This window comes from Delphinapterus leucas, chromosome 7, assembly GCF_059928025.1.
Source record: "Delphinapterus leucas isolate spDelLeu-1000000601 "Yukka" chromosome 7, BTC_Dleu_Yukka2, whole genome shotgun sequence".
NCBI lineage: Eukaryota > Metazoa > Chordata > Mammalia > Artiodactyla > Monodontidae > Delphinapterus > Delphinapterus leucas.
In genome coordinates, this window is record NC_143135.1 from 78,204,485 (window position 1) to 78,228,424 (window position 23,940).

The 23,940-nt window shown below is 40.8% G+C and overlaps 1 protein-coding gene across 1 annotated transcript; it reads left to right on the forward strand.

The window, feature by feature from the left end:
• Positions 1–4,284: 4,284 nt before the first annotated feature.
• Positions 4,285–16,610, forward strand: LOC149748778 (tripartite motif-containing protein 77-like). The gene is made up of 6 exons (XM_089915462.1): positions 4,285–5,805; positions 6,503–6,598; positions 8,868–9,098; positions 10,126–10,148; positions 10,876–10,973; positions 12,299–16,610. Exons 1-6 carry the CDS (start codon positions 5,350–5,352, stop codon positions 12,790–12,792), a joined length of 1,398 nt encoding a protein of 465 aa, XP_089771588.1. The 5' UTR covers positions 4,285–5,349; the 3' UTR covers positions 12,793–16,610.
• The last annotated feature ends 7,330 nt before the right edge of the window (positions 16,611–23,940 follow it).

Sequence of the window (23,940 nt, forward strand, 5' to 3'; positions counted from 1 at the left end):
AGGTAGGATTGTATTGCTATAAACTTCGCTCTTAGAACTGCTTTTGCTGCATCCCATAGGTTTTGGGTCATCGTGTCTCCATTGTCATTTGTTTCTAGGTATTTTTTGATTTCCTCTTTGATTTCTTCAGTGATCACTTGGTTATTAAGTAGTGCATTGTTTAACCTCCATGTGTTTGTATTTCTTACAGATCTTTTCCTGTAATTGATATCTAGTCTCGTAGTGATGTGATCAGAAAAGATACTTGATATGATTTCAATTTTCTTAAATTTACCAAGGCTTGATTTGTGACCCAAGATATAATCTATCCTGGAGAATGTTCCATGAGCACTTGAGAAAAATGCATATTCTGTTGTTTTGGATGGAATGTCTTATAAATATCAATTAAGTCCATCTTGTTTAATGTATCATTTAAAGCTTGTGTTTCCTTATTTATTTTCATTTTGGATGCTCTGTCTATTGGTGAAAGTTGGGAGTTAAAGTCCCCTACTATGATTGTGTTACTGTCGATTTCCCGTTTTATGGCTGTTAGTATTTGCCTTGTGTATTGTGGTGCTCCTATGTTGGCTGCATAAATATTTACAGTTGTTATGTCTCCTTCTAGGACAGATCCCTTGATCATTATGTAGTGTCCTTCTTTGTCTCCTGTAATAGTCTTTATTTTAAAGTCAATTTTGTCTGATATGAGAATTGCTACTCTAGCTTTCTTTTGATTTCCATTTGCATGTAATATCTTTTTCCATCCCCCCACTTTCAGTCTGTATGTGTCCCTAGGTCTGAAGTGGGTCTCTTGTAGACAGCATATTTATGGGTCTTGTTTTTGTATCCATGCAGCCAGTCTGTGTCTTTTGGTGGGAGCATTTAATCCCTCTACATTTAAGGTAATTATCGATATGTATATTCCTATTCCCATTTTCTTAATTGTTTTGGGTTTGTTATTGTAGGTCTTTTCCTTCTCTCATGTTTCTTGCCTAGAGAAGTTCCTTTAGCATTTGTTGTAAAGCTGGTTTGGTGGTGCTGAACTCTCTCAGCTTTTACTTGTCTGTAAAGCTTTTAATTTCTCCATCAAACCTGAATGAGATCCTTGCTGGGTAGAGTAATCTTGGGTGTAGGGTTTTCTCCTTCATCACTTTAAATATATCCTGCCAGTCCCTTCTGGCTTGCAGAGTTTCTGCTGAATGATCAGCTGTTAGCCTCATGGGGATTCCTTTGTGTGTTATTTGTTGTTTTCCCCTTGCTGCTTTTAATATGTTTTCTTTGTATGTAATTTTTGATAGTTTGATTAATATGAGTCTTGTCATGTTTCTCCTTGGATTTATCCTGTATGGGACTCTCTGTGCTTCCTAGACTTGATTAACTATTTCCTTTCCCATATTAGGCAAGTTTTTAACGATAATCTCTTCAAATATTTTCTCAGTAACTTTCTTTTTCCCTTCTTCTCCTAGGACCCCTATAATTCGAATGTTGGTGTGTTTAATGTTGTCCCAGAGGTCTCTGAGACTGTCCTCAGTTCTTTTCATTATATTTTCTTTCTTTTTTTTTTTTTTTTTTGCGGCAGGCGGGCCCCTCACTGCTGTGGCCTCTCCCGCCGCGGAGCACAGGCTCCAGACGCGCAGGCCCAGTGGCCATGGCTCAGGGGCCCAGCCGCTCTGCGGCACGTGGTATCCTCCCATACCGGGGCACGAACCTGCGCCCCCTGCATCGGCAGGCGGACTCCCAACCACCGCGCCACCAGGGAAGCCCCTCTGTTTTCTTTATTGTGCTCTGCAGTAGTTATTTCCACTATTTTATCTTCCAGATCACTTATCCTTTCTTCTGCCTCAGTTATTCTGCTATTAATCCCTCCTAGAGTATTTTTAATTTCATTTATTGTGTTGGTCATCATTGCTTGTTTCCTCTTTAGTTCTTCTAGGTCCTTGTTAAATGTTTCTTGCATTTTCTCTATTCTATTTCCAAGATTTTGGATCACCTTTACTATAATTATTCTGAATTCTTTTTCAGGTAGACTGCCTATTTCCTCTTCATTTGTTAGTTCTGGTTGGTTTTTACCTTGCTCCTTCATCTGCTGTGTGTTTTTCTGTCTTCTCATTTTGCTTCTCATACTGTGTTTGAGGTCTCCTTTTTGCAGGCTGCAGGTTCATAGTTCCTGTTGTTTTTGGTGTCTGTCCCCAGTGGCTAAGGTTGGTTCAGTGGGTTGTGTAGGCTTCCTGGTGGAGGAGACTAGTGCCTGTGTTCTGGTGGATGAGGCTGGATCTTGTCTTTCTAGTGGGCAGGTCCACGTCTGGTGGTGTGTTTTGGGGTGTCTGTGGCCTTATTATGATTTTAGGCAGCCTTTCTGCTAATGGGTGGGGTTGTGTTCCTGTCTTGCTAGTTGTTTGGCATAGGGTGTTCAGCACTGTAGCTTGCTGGTCGTTGAGTGAAGCTGGGTCTTGGTGTTGAGATGGAGATCTCTGGGAGATTTTCGCTGTTTGATATTACGTGGAGCTGGGAGGTCTCTTGTGGACCAGTGTCCTGAAGTTGGCTCTCCCACCCCAGAGGCACAGCAGTGACTCCTGGCTGGAGCACCAAGAGCCTTTCATACCCACGGCTCAGAGTAAAAGGGAGAAAAAATAGAAAGAAAGGAAGAAAGAAAGAAAGAAAGAGGATAAAATAAAATAAAGTAAGATAAAATAAAATAACGTTATTAAAATAAAAGATAATTATTAAGAGAAAAAATTTTTGAAGTAAAAAAAAACGGACATTTTTTGAAGTAAAAAGTAAAAAAAAAAGAACCCTAGGACAAATGGTGAAAGCAAAGCTATACAGACAAAATCTCACACAGAAGCATACACATACATGCTCACAAAAAGAGGAAACGAGGAAAAAATAATCTATCTTACTTCCAAAGCCCACCTCCTCAATTTGGGATGATTCGTTGTCTATTCAGGTATTCCACAGATGCAGGGTACATCAAGTTGATTGTGGAGCTTTAATCCGCTGCTCCTGAGGCTGCTGGGAGACATCTCCTTTTCTCTTCTTTGTTCTCACAGCTCCTGGGGCTCAGCTTTGGAATTGGCCCCGCCTCTGCGTGTAGGTCGCCTGAGGGCATCTGTTCTTCGCTCAGACAGGAGGGGGTTAAAGGAGCCGCTGATTCGGGGGCTCTGGCTCACTCAGGCCGCGGGGAGGGAGGGGCACGATGCGGGGCGAGCCTGCGGCGGCAGAGGCAGGCGGGACATTGCACCAGCCTGAAGAGCGCCGTGCGTTCTCCCGGGGAAGTTGTCCCTGGATCACGGGACCCTGGCAGTGGCGGGCTGCAGAGGCTCACGGGAGGGGAGGTGTGGAGAGTGACCTGTGCTTGCACACAGGCTTCTTGGTGGCGGCGGCAGCAGCTTTAGTGCCTCATGCCCGTCTCTGGGGTCCACACTGTTAGCTGTGGCTCTCGCCCGTCTCTGGAGCTCCTTTAAGCAGTGCTCTTTATCCCCTATCCTCGTGCACCAGGAAACAAAGAGGGAAGAAAAAGTCTCTTGCCTCTTCGGCAACTCCAGACGTTTTCCCGGACTCCCTCCCGGCCAGCCGTGGCGCACTAACCCCTTCAGGCTGTTTTCACGCCCCTAACCCCAGTCCTCTCCCTGTACTCTAACCGAAGCCGGAACCTCAGCTCCCAGCCCCGCCCGTCCCCGCGTGTGAGCAGACAAGCCTCTCGGGCTGGTGAGTGCCAGTCGGCCCTGATCCTCTGTGCGGGAATCTCTCTGCTTTGCCCTCCGCACCCGTGTTGCTTCGCTCTCCTCCGAGGCTCCGAAGCTTCCCCCCTCCGTCACCCGCAGTCTCCGCCCACACAGGGGCTTCTAGTGTGTGGAAACCTTTCCTCCTTCTCGGCTCCCTCCCACTGGTGCAGGTCCCGTCCCTAACCTTTTGTCTGTTTTTTCTTTTGCCCTACGCAGGTACGTGGGGAGTTTCTTGCCTTTTGGGAGGTCTGAGGTCTTCTGCCAGAGATCAGTGGGTGTTCTATAGGAGCGGTTCCGTGTGTAGATGTATTTCTGATGTATCTGTGGAGAGGAAGGTGATCTCCGCGTCTTACTCTTCCGCCATCTTCCCTCGTAGATCTTTTTTTAGTGTCCGTCACTAATTTTGGAAGAGTCTCTCAAATTATTTCTTTAAATGTTTCTTTTGCTCTGTTATATCTTTATTTTCCTTCTGGAAATCTAATTACACAGATGCTAAACAGTGTTAAACAGCATTTAATGGTGTCCTTCTGCTCTTTGATGCTCTGTTCTAAGTTTTTACTCTTTGTTTTTCTTCTCTGTGTTTAGTTTTGGTATTTTATATTGACCTACCATTATGGTCACTGATACTTTTCTTTCTTGTATTGCATCTACTCCTGAACGCAAACACAAAATTCTCTGCATATATTATATCTAGCCTATCTGATTGTCTTATAGTTTTCATCCCTCTCCTGAAATTACCTATCTTGCATGTTGTCTACATTTTTTATAAAAGCCTTTAACATTCTAATCACAGTTATTTTAAATTCTTTGTCTGATGGTTCTAACAACTGTGTTGTATCTAAGTCTGGTTCTGATGACTGCTTTGCCTGTTCAGACTACATTTTTCTTGCCTTATGATATGCCTCATAATTTTTGTTGAACCCCTGACATATCACATATGACAGTAGATACTGTGCTAAGTTCTTTATTTATGCAGTAGTGAGCACAAACTTTCTTCTGTTAGGTCTTTAGTATAGGGATTTGTGTTAATTTAGTCAGAAATCGGCGTCTCCAGAATTAGGTTAACTATTGTTCAATGTCATTGTTAAGAACGCAGTTTCTTTCCGTCTTTTTTGTTATCCTTAGACTATTATTGTCTTTTCTCCTTAGGCTAGTTCACGTTGTGACCACAAGATGGCTATGCAAATGGGTATTGTATCCAAAAAATGTCCAGAAACAGAAAAGGCAGGTTTTTTTAAAAAATTCCACGCATCTCTTCTGAAGCAAGAAAATCTTTTCTGGAATTGTCCTAGGAGTCTTAGTTTTTTATTTCATTTGCCAGAATTGGAACAAATACCCTGTGCTAACCAATCAGAGAGAGGAAAAAAGGGGAAAATTGTGATAGTTTTGGACACAATATGACCCACTGCCTATGAATGAGCCCAGAACCTCTGATTTCTTTGTCTTTGAAAGAGAGATATGTGAAAAATCCTGGATTTCTAATAGGGAAATGAGAAGTAGTGCTGGAGGCCACTGTAAGAAAATAATAATGCATTTTACCAGTCTTTAGGACTCTCTTTGTGCCTCGCCATCCTATTCAAAACATGGCCTGTCCTCCTACAGTACATATGTGTATTAGTGAGAGAAGGCTCAAAGCTCAACTCACATGCCAAGGGTAAAGAATGTCCTTTCCTTTTATTTTCTCAGAAACATGGAATCTGCTTTCACGCAGTGTTTCCCCAGTGAGTTCATCTGCTCCATCTGCAAGGACAATTTCACAGACCCTGTCACCATTAGCTGTGGGCACAGATTTTGTACTCCTTGCCTCTGTCTCTTGTGGGAAGATGTCCAAACAGCTCCTTGCTGTCCTGTGTGCAAGGCAGTATCTCCGAAAATGGACTTCAAAAGCACTATTTTTGCTAAGGAGCATGTTCTTCCTACCAGAGGATCAGTTGTCTGCCAGTTACCTAGCTCTGCCAAGCAGATGTGTAGCGTACACCAAGTGATAAAGCTCTACTTCTGTCAAACTGACAAGAGCCTGCTGTGTTTGTTCTGCTCTCATTCCCCAGAGCATGCCACGCATGAACACTATCCAGTAAAGCAGGTTGCAGAGCGCTACAGGGTAAGTGATATCTCTGAATGCCTTTGAAATGTGGACGACCCTGTATCTGATAGGCAATGAGGCAAATACGTTGATTGTTATTATTATTTTATGTAGGAAACAAATCGAATTTCTGAACACCATGTGCCAGGCACTATTCTGAAATCTAGGGATAAAGCGGTGAAGAAACTAGACAACATTCTTGTTCTCCTGAAGTTTAAATTCTGTTGGGCTGAAAGACAGGAATGATGATGAAATGGATGAGAATTAGGGTGCTGGTATTTCAGTGTAAGTAACGTGCTGGATAAATCTCTAGTTTCAGTAACAGTCATTGGCTCCTACAACTATGATTACGATGATCCTGTTCTAATTATAGCAGATTTAGAAACACTGGCCAATATTTTCTTATAGTGCCTTAGGAAAACTGAGGGCTAATATTTCACGATTAAATATAAAGCAAGATTCACTTCTGAAAATTGACCAGGTTACTACAATATCAGTGTTAGATTCCTCAGATAATAGATTACATTTTCTAAATTTAGGCATTCTATTTTTGGTTGATTTCTCAGATTTATCAGTTAGTGTTCCCAAGGAAAATCACTGACATCTCTGCTCTCTTTACTGTTTGTCCCATGTTCATACCCTTCTATCTTCTTTTAAGTATCTGAAATGTACTACCTTTGCTTTTCTAGTACTCCAATTTATGGTTATTTTGCAGGAGAACCTTCTGATGCAAATGAAATCTATTTGGAAAAAGAAAAAAGAAAATCAGAGAAATATAAAAAAAGTGACCAACATATTCAGAGTATGGGAGGTAAGCAGTAGACCCTGTATCCACTGGAAGCAGCTTGGACAAATATCCTTTTAACTTACAGTGGAAGAACTTGAATTAAATCATAATGTCCCCTGAGTGAGTGATCAGAGAGAGCTACATACATGACCTTCAATATAGGATTTCATGTTGAATGAACCCAAAATGTAACTAAAAGGTTTTTCCTGATTTTCTTGATAAAGCAATGTCTACCACTAATATTGTACTTTAGCAGGGACAAGAAAATGCAGTATCACAAAACAAAATGCAATGGTCACTGGGATGGAGGTAAAAATAGAGTTCTGTAGGAGATTAATAAACTTTGAATGTTAAGAAAAGCTTCTCAAACAAGTAAACATCATCCCAATGCTAATGTGTTAGTAGAATCTGTAAATTCATGGGTGTTTATGACACAGACACCTAAGGGACAAGAAAGCTAAAAATGAGACAAATCATGGAATTGTCTGGGACCTGCAAGTAGCTCCTGTTAATTAGTACATAGGGCATGAAGCAGGCAGTGAGAGTTATGGCTAGAAATGTAATTATAACCATGGCAAGATTGTGAACGTCTACCTAAGGATTTGGGGTTGTATCGTTCATTGATTCAAATATATGAACTGGGAACCTGAAACTGAAGGTTTAATAAAAATAAACTACATTTTTATTTTCAAAGAACTCAATCACTTCTAAAGAAGACATATCAACAGGCTATGGTATAGAATATGTCATTGAACAGAAATCTGTATACAGTGCTGTGAAAATACCAAAGGCAATAATAAAATTATCTTGATCATTTAGGATGGATTTCCTAATAAACCACTCATTCATAGGAGGGCATATGATGCATTGCTCACTGTTCTAGGCTCACAAAAAGATACAGAAATGGACAAAAATCACTGACCTCAGTTGGTTATAATCTAGTAAGAGAAGTCATGTAACAAAAAAAAAAGAGTAGCATTTATAATATCTCACATTTGTAAGTTCTTGGGAGAAAATTAAAGCAGAGATGTGTATAAATAGAACAGGCTTGGAGAGAAAGTATGCTGGTCAGGGAAGACTCATTATGAACGTTACATCAGGGTAGAGACCTAAAGAAGCGAAGGGAGTGAACCAGCAGTTCTCTGAGAACCCATCCTTCTGGAGCAGAGAAAACAGAAGGTATGGTCCAAAAGTTTGGGTTCCCCCCTCACCCCCCCACCAAGTTCAAATGTTGAAATTCTAACCCCCAAAGTGATGGTGTTAGGAGGTCGTGCCTTTGGGAGGTGAGTAGGTCATGAAGGCAGAGTCCTTATGAGTGGGATTCTCATAAAAGAAGCCCTGTGGAGGCTTGCCCCTCCTGCCATGTGAGGACACAACCAAAAGATGACTATCTAGTCAAGACATGGAAGCAACCTAAATGTCCATCAGCAGATGAATGGATAAAGAAGACGTAGTATACTTATACAATGGAATACTACTCAGCCACGAAAAAGGATGAAATAATGCCATTTGCAACAACATGGATGGACCTAGAGATTACCATATTACGGGAATTAAGTCAGAGAAAGACAAATATCATATGATATCACTTATATGTGGAATCTAAAAATAAAAATGATACAAATGAACTTATTTACAAACCAGAAATCGACCGACAGGCATAGAAAAAAACTTATGGTTACCAAAGGGGAAAGTGGGGGAAGGATAAATTAGGAGTTTGGGATTAACATATACACACTACTATATATAAAATAGATAAACAACAAGGACCTACTTTATAGCACAGGGAACTATATTCAATATCTTGTAATAACCTATAATGGAAAAGAATTGGGAAAAAACAGAATATAGATATATGCATATATATATGTATGTATAACCAAATCACTTTGCTGTATACCTGAAATTAATACAATATTGTAAATCAACTACACTTCAATAAAAAAGATACATGCATATGGTAAAAAAGTGAAAACCAAGTATGTGAATGTGCTTTGTAAAGTGGAATATATTTTAATCATTATTAAGCAAAAAAAAAAAAAAAAAGATAGCTATCTAGTCAGTGGCTCTCACCATACACCAAATCTGCTGGCACTGATCTTGGATTTCCCACCTTACTGAACTGTGTGAAGTAAATTCTGTTATTTATAAGTTATACAATCTATTGTGCTTTTGTTATAGTAGCCCAAACAAACTAAGACAAGTATTCTATACATAACATGTAGACAATAGATGATAAGAGAAGAATAAAACCATCCAGATACATGATCTAATGAATCCAATGTCACTGCAGGGTTTTGTAAATCTACGGATGGTGATGATAGGAGCTGAATACCCTAAGGTATATCAATATCTCCAGGAAGAAAAGCAAAAACATTTAGAGATGTTGGCAATTGAAGGCAAGATTGTTTTTCAGCGACTCAGGAGAAATGTAGCCAGAATGGTTCATATGGGGAAACTCCTGAGAAGAATATATGAGGAGCTGAAGGAACTGTGCCTTAAAGCAGACGTGGACATGCTCCAGGTAAGGACTAAGGAAGGACGTTAGGGTGCTGAACACCAGCCTGCTTGGAAAGCATTTATATCCACTGGAGTTATATCCTTTTTGGCCTCCATTATTTTTCTGGTTCCAAAGTCCAGATTCTTCTTCTGCCTCTATGATGGCGAGTTTTGCTCCTCCAGTATAATCTGGAGACGAAACATCACTTTCGCCTTATATGGAAGAAGGATAACTGTGTGGAAAGGTTCAAGTAACACATCCAGAAGAAAATCTCCCAAACCTTCTTGTTCTATTCCTCTACTATACAGTTAGCCTTCCATATCCCTATAGGTTTCACATCCAGGGATTCAACCAACTGCCGGTGGAAAATATATATTTTTTAAAAACCCAGAAATTTCCAAAAAGCAGAACTTTAATTTGTCAATGCTGACAACTGTTTACACAGCATTTACATTATATTAGGTATTATAAGTAATCTAGAGGTGATTAAAGCATACAGGAAATTGTGCATACATTATATGGAAATACTGTGCCATTTTATATAAGAGATTTGAGCATCCATGGATTTTGGTATACAAGGGGCCCTGGAATGAATTCGCCTCATATACTCAGGGACGACTATATTTACAGTTTCTGACCAGCTGCAAGAGAGCAGCTTGTGAGCAGATAATTTAACTTTGTATGTGTACTTGGTAATATGTGTGAATATGGGATGTATGCCTTCTTTCTGTTGTGAAGTTCTAGCTTTCATACCCTTATAAGAACTTTGCGGAACGCTGTGAATCCTGCTGTAGATTACAACAAAGCACAGCCATTTGTGCACCCTAAGAACATCTTCTGACTTTCAATTTTATAAGAGTATGATTTTATCAACTGTATGTAAATGTGAACTGGGTTTCATCTTTTTAAGGATAAGGGAAATGGCAAATGATTTTCCCCAAGGAAGAAAACTGGAGATAGTGAATTTCCCAGTATAATCTCATATCCTCAAACTAGACTAAACAGGAGAGCTTTTGCTGAAAGCTAAGCCTTCCTTTCTTTCTCTTTACAGGGTGTGGGAGACACAATGAAAAGGTAAGTTTGCCCCCTATTCAAATCATGGTAATTGTGATAATGATCAGGCTATTTCTGTTGAGATGGACCCTCCCTTTTTAATGAGAAGTTTCTTTCTGTCTGCGTTTATTCCTTCCTTCTCTAAAAGTCTGCCAGGTTTTATATAGTCTACGCTTAGGTGAAAGTAGGGTTGAGGGGAGTGTAGTTTCAGTTGCAAGCCTTACTGTAGAAGTTGCAAAGAGACAACTATTTTTGCTGCCCCCCTAATTTCCAAATTCTAATTATCAATATTTGAGGATTATTCCTGGTCATCTATGGGAAAGGCAGATAAGCTCAGAGAGGCAGCAGGTAGACGGATGCTGAGACGAGGAGGGAGGTAGAATCATCAAGAAAGAACATACGATAGTGCTGAGGATCCATATGTATCAGATGGCAAATTCTAACTATTTGCCACCTATTAGATTTCAGGAATTAAATGAGAATTGCTGTGTGGATCCCCTAGGGAAGCTAGAAGAGAGGAAACAGACACAATTATGATTGAGGTGACATATTCTACTAAGATTGATATGCTAAGAGCAGGGAAACAGATTGTAAAATATAATAGCAACTGTAGTGTTCCTCCATCTGAGGAGTTAAATTCACACCCTTCATACCTAATTATGAGGATTCTGATGCAGCCCCATCAGTGGACTGCTAATGGTACCTTTGGGCCTGTTAGTAAGTGGGTCTTTTTTTTTTTTTTTTACAGGAGTCAGTTAATGCAGCTGTACATTCCTCAGCCTGTGGACCCACAGCTCAGTACATGGGCCATCACTGGGATGTTGGAAAGGCTTAACAACTTCCGAGGTAAGAGGCAGCTCTCTGGGTGAAGGCAGTAATATTTCCTTCACGACTAGATACGTGCTGGTGATCTCTCTTCATTGCTCTGTCTGTTCTTTGCAGAGAACAGGGAAGCAGGCACTGCTTTATAACTAACTTTATAATTTATTGTTAATTATCAGTCAGAAAGCTAACTGAAGCCTGTCACAAACAATCAATCGCATATGACAGTTTCTTATATAGTTACTTGTGGTGAGTTAAAATTTAAAAAAAAGAACACTCTGCCCTATAAAACTGCATATCCATTCAGTGTATTTCATCTTGTAGTTAACTGTGGTTATATGCGGATATTCAGATTCTTAGAATCACCTTAATGTTGTTATTTAAATGTTTATCTGAATATTGAATGTAATAATTACATTTGAAAAATCACAAGACTTTTAAAAAGCTTAAAAATATTTTTATATACAAAAAGTACAACCATAAAACAAATTGAACCCATGATTTGTTGCATAGAGGGCCCCTTAAGACAAATGCAACTGAAGGGTGAGCCTGGCAGACAAAGGAGAAGCAGGCCTGAGATGGGATGAGTTGGATTCTGATTCAGTGGTGGCTCCATTAGAAATCCTAAGAGAGGAGTCACTTCTAAAAAAAGGCACAGATGGGTTTTTGGTTTATTTTATTTTTGCTTGCTTAAATGTTAAGCAATGTGATCACTATTTAGGACTAAAAAGAAAAACAATATCATATTTAAAGTATAATGTATATTTATTGCTATTTTATTTTGTGAGAGTGGATTAATGAGAGGACTTAAGTGAATTCAGGGCCATTTTGCTATTTTCTTTTTTTTGTTTTGTTGTTTTTTTGCTATTTTCTTGACATCTATGAATGAACTCCCCAGTTTTTGAGGAGTTAGTTAGTAAAAATAAGCCAGAGGCTGATATCCCACATCTTTATGTATTCTCAAAATTTTCCTTCATCTAGTTGTACGATTAGAGATTTTCTGGCTCCTTAGATAGACAAGAAGCCCTTCCTGTTCTTTCTCTGGATTCCCAGTGACACACTCTGTCTAGTCACCTTTGGTAAAGGGGTGTTCTGGAGCTAGCTCGTACTGACACACTCATGCGAGCGAATTGTTACAAGTTCCAGAATTTTAGGAGCAATTACTAAATGGCTGGCACCTTGAAAATGGTCATGGTGGGCTGGAATATTCCCAGCAAATAAGACAAACCAGCTTTGCTTTGTTCCAGAGATTTGGTTGCTAGACCTTTGCCACAATACCGCCACACTTGTCCGTCCCTCAGAACTTTAAAACTCTGTTCTTTGACTTTGCTGTTTTCTTTTTACTGAAGTGTATGTTACGTTGGATCATAAAATAAGAAATTGTCATGTGGCTCTGACTGAAGACCTGAGACGTTTGCAGTGCAGTCCTGACCATCAAGACGTGCCCCGTAATCCAGCAAGTTCAGAGAATACTCCTTCATGGGGTGCTCAGACCTTCACCACTGGCAAACATTACTGGGAGGTGAATGTGGGAAACTCTCGTAACTGGATTATAGGACTTTGCAAGGAATCCTGGACAAGTAGGAATGATATGCTACTTAACTCTGAGGATATTTTTCTACTTCTGTGTGTCAGCGTGGAGGACCATTTCAGTCTCTTTTCTACATTCCCACTCTTACCCCATTATATCCAAAGACCCCAGGGCTGGATAGGGGTGTTTCTAGATTATGAATGTGGTATAATAAGCTTTATTAATGTTGCCAGAAGTTCCCTCATTTGTAATTTCCTCTCACGCTCTTTCTCTTTCCCTCTCAGACCTTTCATTTGGTGTGGACCCAAATGATCAGGAACAGCTCACAAACCTGACCAAGGTCTCGGCAGTTCTAATAGCTGAGGGTCTTCTATCCAGGTGACTTCTAGAATGGGGAAAATCAATTATACTTCACTGTGTTTAACTTCATTTTACCTTCAGGAGATATCATGGCTGCGTTATTTTCTAAAGTGGTGATAATGTTAACGATGTACATTTGTCTTTTCTGTTTTATTTAAATAAAAGTAATCTCTTTTATTTTACTGGGTAGGATACATGTACTTTTCATTTGCCATCTGAAGTTGCTAGAGATTAAAGAATACATGGGTGTGGAAACTCAGCCAAATGCATGAACAGAAAGCACAGAGGCTTCTCCTTCCAGAGAGTCCTTGTCAAGACTCAAGGGCAGCGTAGAATTCTCTTCTCCCTGCACTCATCTGGCTGAATCCTATTCCTCTTGTAATCCTCAATTTACCAAACTAGATTAGGGCCATTATAATATGACCTCAAGAACAGCTTATTCTTTCTCTTTGTAAAACTCACAATAGATTTTGGGTCTTCTTTTCTAGTTTGCAGACTGCAAGAAGCGAAGGCCAACGTTAGTCCTCTTCCCAGCCACATTCCAGGGATGAAACACCAGGTTAAGGATATGAGAGACATCAAAAATATATTGGAACAAATGAATGAATGTGTAGGAAAATTATTAAGAGCAAAGGCTATATAACGAAAAAAAAGTTACTATAATGTAGACACAATTAGCAGCTCAAGAAGTGATGAGAAATATTAAAGATGTGAATTAAGTTATTGTTCAGGTACATGGCTCAGAAATTCATTTTAACTAGCAAAATATAGACTGTGTATGACTTGATTCCTCAATGTTGCTATTAGTAGCTCTCAATGATGAACAGAGATTTTTAGGAACATACACATATTTTATCAGAGTGGTAGTAGTATAGATAATAAGACCTAGATACTTGGATACTGCAGTACTTTTAAGGAAGATATGTAGAGTGAAAATACCTTGAATATACATTTTCAAGGATGGACAATAAACTTTATTTCTTACAGGCACAAAACATCCAAGCTGTTAACAGTCAAATTTCATTTCAGAGAGTGTCACTGACTTAGATCTTACAACTTTGTAAAGTGATCAGACATTGAAATCAGTCTCTTTGGGGTTGTGTTGTCCAGCATAATGACTCTAGTTAACACTGATGTATGATAGATAGGAAAGCTGTTAAAAGAGTAGATTCTAGCAGAGCTTATCATAAGGAAAAACAATTTTTTCTTTTTCTTCTATTTTAGAAGAATCAATCTTTCTCTCCCCACTCCCCTTTCTCCTTCTATCTCTCCATCTTTTTTTTTTTACATCTTTATTGGAGTATATCTCTCCAACTTTTGCTCTCTCTCTTTAAAGAGAAGTTGCTTAGGGAAGAATTGGGGGATTATGTGTATTTCTATGAAGTTGTAGTGGAAAAGAAATTATAACTAGATTTCCAGATATTTGCTTAGGGATTTAAAGCAATCTAATAATGCCCTCATCTTTGGAAGGAGTCCCAGAATTGTTGCATACTGAAAAGTTTTGTATTGACTCTGGCACTGGCCAAAATGGAAGAAATTCTCCATAGTCTGTCTCACCTACAGATGTGAACTGACCATAAACATTAGCCATGTGAGGAATGTGAAAAATTAAAACTAGAAAGTGAAATGAGGAGAGAAGTTAAGACTTGAATAATTACCCACAGTGGAGGTGAGTTGGTGGAATTATTTTTCCTCTTCTCCTTCCTGGCATTGACTGAACTGAAGGAAGACTCAGTTCTCTGATCTGCACAGCATGCGCATGCAGCAGAAGCTCAAACATAAACACCTGGTTTCTAGTCAGGGGACCAGGAAAAGAGGGTCCCGCAAACAGGAAAGTGTGAGGGGAAATCACTTTTTTCTTTTCATCCTCTCTTTTTCTCTTCCAGTGCCGCCCCAGGATCAGCCACAGTCAGAAAGGCACAGTGAGTGGCAACAGTAAAATGGCAGATGGGGATGCTTTGTCCCAAGAGAGCCCTTTTCTCCTTTTTCCAGAGGAACTGCAGAAAGAGACCCCTACTGTCCAAAGTGGGGTGTGTGCGTGAAATCTTCTTAAGTGTTTTCTATTGTTGCTTTGACTTGAGGACCACCACAGTCCTATAGGGGCCAGAAGGTGGTGTTAACTCTGGAAGAATCTCCGGTTTTCGAGGCTTGCTTATAAATGGTGTAAGGAGAAAGCAGAGAAGTCTTTAATCTGGGCTGGATTTTCCCCACCACTGGGACAATACCAACCCCCCTGCCCCCTGAGTGTTCTAAAAGCTATGCCCTGTACCGTGAGGATTTTTCACTCTGGATAGTGGGAACTATTCCCAGCCCTGTGTGACCTGAGGTATTGTTCCATCTACCCCTTTGGGGTGGTTCTTTCCTTGATCTTGGATATTTTCCTCACAAGCATTCACTGATCTGTACTCAGATGTAGGCTCCTGCTGTGGGAGCTCTCTGGAGCTCTCTTCTGTGCAACTCTACCCTCAACTAGTACTCAATCCTGGGAACTCCAGCCACCTTGGTTTTACTGAACTTCCAATCCTGTCTCTTCAATTCGGGGAGACCACTGGGCTCTGTCTGGGTTCCCCCTCCCTGTGACAAGTCTAGAAATCTCCAGGCAGTAAAATGGGACTGTCATAAGGCTCCCTTCCTTTGGTCCCTCTCTCTAAGTTTACTCTCCTGTGATGCTTATTGTCAAATGTCTGAAAACTGTTGCCTTTATATGTCACATTTCTGGGTTGTCCTTGTTTAAGATAGAAGAGCAAATCCCATCCCTGCTGCTTCATTTTTGCTCAAAAGAGAAGTCTGAGAGTAATTTATTAAATTACAGATTCAATTCTGTTAATGGATATCCAGCTATTCATTTTACTTACTTTTATCTTTAGTGGGCTTTAGTAGTGTGTATCTTCCAATGAATTTACCCATTTCATCTAGACTGTCAAGTTTATCAACATTGGCCTTTGCTAGATACTTGTTTTGCTGAATAAATGACGTATGCCAGGTTTTGATGATGTTGCGGTGGGGGCTTCCATTTGAGTTTCTGGAAACTAGATTCTAGGCCCTGGTTGCACTGTAAGCTGTGGGTCCCAGCAAAGGGTGATGTGGGATGAGTGTTCCCCCTCTATTCCATCCCCATGGCAGGAAGTACCCACTGGAAAGAGAAGCTCTTCTGGGTGGTTACTAAGCATTGATCTGACTTAGAAGAGGAGGAATCCCATGACCTTTGAGGCAAATGAGTCAGTGCTGGGTCAAGAAGGAAGAGGGGTGAGAATTCCAGGATCATGGTCACTACGGTCCATCAGGACCCTGCCTTGCTAGGTGACTCCCAGGTTTAGATATTCCCATTCAGGGGCTAAGGACCCGTGGCACTGGATCACCCAACCCTCGTGGGTCCAGTGTTTTAGAAGCCTGCAGTCAGGATTGCTTCAGTATTGCTAAGCACCACCCAGTGCTTTGGATAAGAGCTTTCCTTTGTTTTTGTTTTTCTGGGGGGCAGGGCTGCTAGGCATGTGGGATCGTAGTTCCCTGACCAGGGACTGAACCCACAACCCTTACGGTGGAAGCCTGGATTCTTAACCACTGGACCACTGGGAACGTCCAAGAGCTTTCCTAATTCCTTTGAGCACTTCTTAACCCTGGTAACACCTAAGTACTGCCCTATGCAGGAAGGAACTTCAAAGTCTCCCAACATCATGTACTGAACAACCTATCATTTCCTCACTGTGTGTTCTTGGTCTTGTCAAAGATTAGTTGACTGTATATGCACAGGTTAATTTCCTGGCTCTCAATCCTGTTCTATTGGTCTATGTACCTTTTTATGCCAGTACCATATCACTTTGATTACTGTAGCTTTGGAATATAGTTTGAAATCGGACATATGACGTTCTTTAATGAGGCTATACTTAGATTTACTTAGCCGTTTCACCAGTAATGGAATAGAGATTGTCCAGAGTTTCTTTTTTATTATTATTTTGGTGATTGTATATTATGTTGTTATGACCAATTTGTACCTGCCACATATAGCACTTGTTCTTGTCTAGATTATTCAATCAGGATTCTAAATATGTTCAACTTGAATTTCACTAGAGATTGATTTCCAAGAGAATTGTACCAATTTTTACTCCCATAACATGAGATATTTTGCGTTCCTCTTGTCATCACCAGAGCTTAATATTTTTAAAAAAATATTATTTTAATGTTATTAAAATAACATAATATTAATATTATGTTAATTTAAAAAATATCTGAAGGTAGTGATTGTGATTTTAATTTTTATTTCTCTGATTTCCTATAAGTTTGAGCATCTTTTTATGTATATCTGCCTTTCTTTCCTGTGAACTTATTCTTTGTCCTTCTGTGCTTGGGGTAGTGGGCTTATATTGGTCTTATAGATTTTCAGGTCTCTTGGTATATTCTGGTCACTTATCCTTTGCTAGTTTTATGGATTACAGTGTTTTTCCCAGCATTTTTCTTCCATTAAGATGACTTTTGATAACAGAAATGCTTAATGTTTGTAGTTAATTGATCATTTTTCTTATTCAACTTGTGGTTTTTGTTTCTTTATTAGGAAATCACTGTGTAACAAAGGGTCAAAAAGGTTTTCTTTTAATATTCACTCCTTTTAAAATGATGAATTTGTCTTTCCCATTGAACTCAATCCACATGAAATTGATTTTCGTGGATAGCATTAGGTAAATACCACAGCAGACTTATTGAGAAGTCTATTTTACACCCACATGCAATGCGTGCCTGTTCAGGCATCAATCAGACATTCATACATCAGGTGAGTTTGAGGCTCTCTCTGTGGTTCCTGTGGTCATTTTCTCCATCTTGTGCCAATGGGCCATGGCTTAATTGTTACAGCGTCCTGAGATCATAACATCTGCTACTGACATCTCAGAATATGTACTTGATATTTTGACCCAGGAAAGGACACTGCTTTAATATTGCTGATATCCATGTCTAGTGTAAAATTGCTGATACCCGTGTCTAGTGTAAAATTTGTATGTATACAGTAATCACTTAGAATTCTCTCATTTTAGGGCTGTATTCCCAGAAATTTAAATAATCCAATAATGCATATATGATTACAAAGTCTTTTCTGACTAATCTTCTAGAAAGTAAATTGAACTCACTAATGTTTTACCTACTTACATCTAGAGTATTTTTTGGCTATTATTCGTTTCCTGTATTTTCTAAACTAAAGAAAGTAGGTTTTCTTCTTTTTATAGTAAGCAAATGACTCAAAAAATATAACTGTGTATATCTTCCATGAAAATAATCTATTTTCCAAAATGTTTCACTAATTTTCTGAATCCCCAACATTCTATTTAAAATCTTAAGCTCTCTCATTAAACTTTTTTCATTAAGAAGTACATAAACAACCCTTTTGGACCATTTAGTGTATAATATTGTGTAGGGAAGACTAGCTCCTTTGGCTGATTGGAGTTGCTCTGGGACTAGCAGGAGGGATGTGGGAAGCCTGGGCTCTGCTTGGGAGGAGTATGTGTGTGCCTGCTGGCTCCCTTGGCAGGGCAGAAATGGCAGATTGAAAACTGCCCCAGCACGTGCCCAGCCTGAGCCTAGCGAACACTCCAGCCCCATGAAGCATACTTCACATCGCAGCTCTGCACTGGACCAAGGGCTGCCAGGGCCCGGGGAAGAGCTGGCTGTAGAATGCACAGGCTTCTTGGACTGGGGAGGCATCTGAGCGGGGTGGGAGAGGCATTGCTGTAGTTTACCCAGCCGCACATCAGGAGAAGTCCTGATCTCTGACAGAGGCCAGACTGCCATAGCCCACTGCTCCGACACATGCGGAAAGCTCACGTGAGCCCGATGGCTCCACAGCAGGGCAGGGGGTGGCAGAGGCTGGGGAGAGTGATCGACTGTCAGGGACAAGAAGACTCAGACCAGAGGGTGTCTCTGAGCAGAGCCAGGTCAGCCTGGTGCTTGCACAGGTGGCGCATCAGTCTAATGAATTATAATCTCAAAGAACTGAGTGACAAAAATTTGGTTTTCCTATGGCTCTTTTCTTTCCTGGCTTTACTCCGGGACCAAAGAAAGTCCCCAGTGTCTGAACTACACAGCAGGAACTCACAGAAAAACTCCAAGAGACCCTCTCTTTCCCGTCAGAGGATCAGCAAAGAGGCCCCTGAAAACAGAAAAGTGTGGAGGTGGGGAGTCTCATTTTTTTCTTGTTTTCTCTCCCACCCCTGACCCAAGACCAGGCTCAGTCATGAAGCTGCGCTGTGTAGCAACAGCAAAATGGCAGAGTGGTGCCAGTGGCATGGGCACCAGTGGCCCTGGGAGAGCCCTTCCTTCAGGCCAGAGTAATTGGGAGAAGGGGTGTCTGTTACTTGAAGAGTGCGGGTGGAACCGCCTTTAATTTCTCTGTTGTCTTTGCCTCTTTGTGCCACAGAAGGCATGGTTGCACAGGAGTGTAGAAGTGGGGTTAACTCTGGAACAAATCTTGACTTTCAAAGTGTGCTTTTAAACTCTGTTAGTGGGGAGAGAGAAGTCTTTAATCTGGGCTTGATTTCCCCACCAGAGGGGCAATCCCCTTGCGCGTCCTCTCCCCTATATCCCATGTAGTTCAAGGATTTCCCATTGTGAATGAGGAAACAACTATTCCCAGCCCTGTGTGAGATGCAGGATTGTTCTACTGGTTCTCTTTGGGTCCTCTTTTCTTGACCTGGAATATTTCCTCACAAACATTAATTGACTGGCATTCAGCTGCAGACTCCACGTTTGGGGCCCCCTAGAGATGTCTGTCTCTGTCTGTCTCTGTCTCTCTGTGCAGCTTTACCCTCAAGCAGGCTTCAGTCCTGGGAACTCCAACCACCTTGACCTCCCTGAACTCGCATCTACACTCAGGGTGCCCCCACCCTGTGCTGTGACCTAGAAATCTTCAGGCAGTAAGGTGGGTCTATCACTGGGTTTCCCTCATTTGTTTCCTCTTTCTCAGGGTTCAGTGTCCTGTGCTGCCTATATAACAGGTTGAAATCATCCCTTCATACCACATATATTCAGAATTTTAAGTACAAAATAACATGCCTCCAAATTATTCCAATAAAATGTTATTCCAAAAATAACATTCCTACAAATCTGATTGTATGTCTTTTCTGAATAATTTTCAAGAAATAAATTAAATTCATTAGTTTTATACCTAACTACATATGGAATTTTTTTTAATATTGTCTGCTTCCTGTATTTCCCCAGACCAAAAAACAAAAAGTGTAGTTTAAGTAGTCAGCAATTCAAGAAATATGACTATGTGTGTTGTCCACAAAATAATCTGTTATTCAAATTTATTTTTGGAATCCTCAACATTCTCTTTAAGAACTTAATCTTTGGGCTTCCCTGGTGGCGCAGTGGTTGGGAATCTGCCTGCCAATGCAGGGAACACGGGTTCGAGCCCTGGTCCAGTAGGATCCCACATGCCCCGGAACAACTAAGCCCGTGCGCCTAGAGCCCGTGCTCTGCAACAAGAGAAGCCACTGCAATGAGAAGCCTGTGTACCACAAGGAAGAGTAGCCCCCGCTCGTCGCAACTAGAGAAAGCCCCCCGCCCAGCAACGAAGACCCAACGCAGCCAAAAATAAATAAAATAAATTAAAAAAAACTTAATCGTCATCTTTATGCTTTTTTCATTATAGTTAATCAATGGTAATGAATCAATTTGTGTCTAGTGATACTTTAGATCTGAGAAGTAAGAAATTTCCTAAGTCTTTGTTTCTTTGTAAATCAGCCTAATTCAGGGTTTCTCAAACGTTAGAAGTCATCAGAATTACCTGGAATGACTGATAAACTACAGATTTCAGGTCCCACTCACATGACTTTTGATTCAGGAGGTCTTGGGTGTAAGCCAAGAATTTGAATTTCTAACAAGTTTCAGGTGATGATGATACTGTTTGAATTGGAACCAAACTCTGAGAACCACTGGCCGAAGTAATTGTTTTATTCCATATTCTCTTCAACATTTCCTATTCTTCTGATTCATTTTATGTCTTTTTCAGTGGCTTATAACATTTCTTTTAATGACTATTCTCACTTATTAATCAGAAATTTTTGGTATCATAAGTGTTTCAAAACTACGTTCCTTTCAGAAATGTAATTTAGAAGGAAACTGTATATTATGTAAACTGTAAGAAAGATTATTGAGTAGCACACCGTAATCAAAACCCTACTGCCAATAAGACAATCATCTCATCTCATTTATTAATTTATTCACTCATCAAATATTTTAGTGCCCAGACACTGGGCATTATCTGTCTTTATCTGCAGATAAAGACATTATCTGCTGGGAATATGGCACTGAACACTTCCTTTATCTCTTGCAATTTAAACTATTATGTAAGAAAAGACCAGCGTTTATGTAAAGAAAGACCTATTCTGGTCCTGAGGGTCAGTGGCGATTTGCCTGTAAAATAGGTTTTCTCTCTGAGGGTGAATTAGTGAGTAGGCTATACTAGAACAAGAGTAGGGAGAAGGTTTCCAACTGATATGGGGATTGTACGTAACCAAGTCTGTCCACGATGTGCAACCCTGTGTTTCTTGCCAGACTGCCATCCAGCTCTGCTCATCAGTTAAACGCCACCTCCGTCCCTCCCACACTTACCTTGAACTCATTCACTGTGTAAAGCCCCATCGCGTTACAGGCAGGACATTCAAGTTGTAAAACCAACGAAGAGAGTCCTGCAAGTGAGGTGCTCAGAATCTGGAGAAGGAAGCAGACAGCAGCAGTGGTGACAAAGCACTTCAGTCTGCAGGAACGCCTGGGCCGGGGTGGGGTAGGAAGGCCTCATAAGAAAGGTGAGGCTTCAGCCTGGGTGAAGAAGGGTCACTTCACTGAGAAGAGGAAGGAAATGTGAGACAAAACTCAGCCTGGTCCCCAAGGCATGAACTGTATGAAGCAAGACCTTTAATTGCTCTTCAATCAATCAATCGTGGCTTCAAAAATATATACAGGTAAAATCTCTGAAGAATTGAGGACTGGGGCTTCCCTGGTGGTGCAGTGGTTGAGAATCCTCCTGCCAATGCAAGGGGACATGGGTTTGAGCCCTGGTCCGGGAAGATCCCACATGCTGCGGAGCAACTAAGCCCGTGCACCTCAACTACTAAGCCTGCATTCTAGAGCCTGCAAGCCACAAATACTGAAGCCGGCGCTCTAGAGCCCGCGAGCCACAACTACTGAGCCTGTGCTCTAGAGCCCGCGAGCCAAAACTACTGAAGCTGGCGCGCCTAGAGCCCGTGCACCGCAACAAGAGAAGCCACAGCAATGAGAAGCCCACGCACCACAATGAAGAGTAGCCCCCACTCCCTGCAACTAGAGAAAGCCCACACCCAGCAACGAAGACCCAACGCAGCCAAAAATAAATAAATTTATATGAAAGAAAAAAAAAAGAATTGAGGACTGAATGAAGTGTCTGAGAGTGTGTCTTTGGTAATAAAGCTGAGAGTTAAAAAAAAAAGAGCATTAAGTTGGAATCATACACACCACACATATATTTTTGTAACTACATCCAGCTCACAAAACAGGTGAGCAACCACAGCATATATTCTAGATAATCGGCCATGAGAGATGACTTTACTTTTAAAAAGATGGAGCCAACAAAATTTATCTCATGGTATCTTCATATTAAATAGCAATAAAAGGAGGTTAAAGTAGAAAAAGCTTAAATGACAATAAAGTATTATTGATTTACTTCGACTGGGAAGGTCTTCTCAGATAGGAAGTTGCTGGGTATAGTCAGGTTCCTGATTTATCCCTCATTATATGTGGCCAGTGTTTAACAAAGGGCTGACAGGAAAAGTGAAGGATCAAGCTGGGCACCTCCATATGAAGGAAATTTTAACAGTATTTAAAAACCTCACCTTTCCACTGTGATTATCAAGGAACACACAAACCCAACCCAGTATATAGGTTTCTCTATATACTGCCAACACTGGGGAAGTGGTCAAGAGACAGTCATGATTATCTTCCCCCTCACATAAAAGAAGAAATATGTCCTCAGATTCAGTGTACCATTCTTTCTTACCTAGGAACCCTTATGGAACCCTAGAGTCCCAAGAGTCACCCACATCCGGCTCCCAGTAATGGTTGCCAGAGGTCAAGTAATCCCCACCACATCAGTGATGCTTTTTTTTTTTTTTTACTTTTGAGTAAATTTCAAACTTTTAGAAGATTATTTTTGAAAAGCCAGGTAAAGATGGAAAACATTCACATTTCCAACTACTTTCTCTTTAAAACAATAATAAATAAACATGAGTTTGCATTAGTAATAACCAAATGAGCATCAAAGTTAGTAGGGTAGACACTTACGAACGTTCAAAATGTTTGGTAGGTTTCTCTAAGGTGACTTGATCTATGAAGGTGTGGTGGGAGGAAATGTGCTGCTTTCAGACCCTCAGTGAAGCTTTCACGTTGCCGTTCAGTAGTAACTGGCCCACTTCTGACTCAGGCCAAGTTCTGTGCTGGTCGGTTTTCACTCTGTTCTCCACAACCGGCACGGAAACAGGAAAGTTTAACAGTTCATTTCTTTGGCACAATCCACACGCTGACACAGTGTAGGTTTTGTCTCTTCAAGTCTTGTTTGGTGACCCCCACACACACACATTCGAGTCATTACTATTCTAATCAACCAACCAAAGACACCACTTCCCCCGCTCTCTAATTTCCACTAAAGGCCTTTGACATTTCTGACCCACATTGCTAGGTTCTAACGTTCTCAGCATGTGTGATTTCACTAGGAACTTCAAACACTGAAAGGCATTGAAACATTTCACTGAAATTTGCTTTTCCATCACACTGTGACTGGGAACGTGCATTTTCTTTTATTTATTTATTTTATTCTTTATTTTTGGCTGCGTTGGGTCTTTGTTGCTGGGCGCGGGCTTTCTCTAGTTGTGGTGAGCGGGGGCTACTCTTTGTTGTGGTGCACGGACTTCTCACTGTGGTGGCTTCACGTTGCGGAGCACAGCTCTAGGTGCACAGGCTTCAGTAGTTGTGGCACGTGGGCTCAGTAGTTGTGGCTTGCGGGCTCTAGAGCGCAGGCTCAGTAGTTGTGGTGCACGGGCTTAGTTGCTCCGTGGCATGTGGGATCTTCCCGGACCAAGGATC

Excerpts from the sequence above, each read along its gene's own strand:
- LOC149748778 (XM_089915462.1), top strand. The coding sequence starts at position 5,350 with ATGCCAAGGGTAAAGAATGTCCTTTCCTTTTATTTTCTCAGAAACATG. Across the intron at positions 5,806-6,502 it reads AGGTTGCAGAGCGCTACAGG|GAGAACCTTCTGATGCAAAT; the intron begins GTAAGTGATATC and ends GTTATTTTGCAG. Across the intron at positions 9,099-10,125 it reads CAGACGTGGACATGCTCCAG|GGTGTGGGAGACACAATGAA; the intron begins GTAAGGACTAAG and ends TTCTCTTTACAG.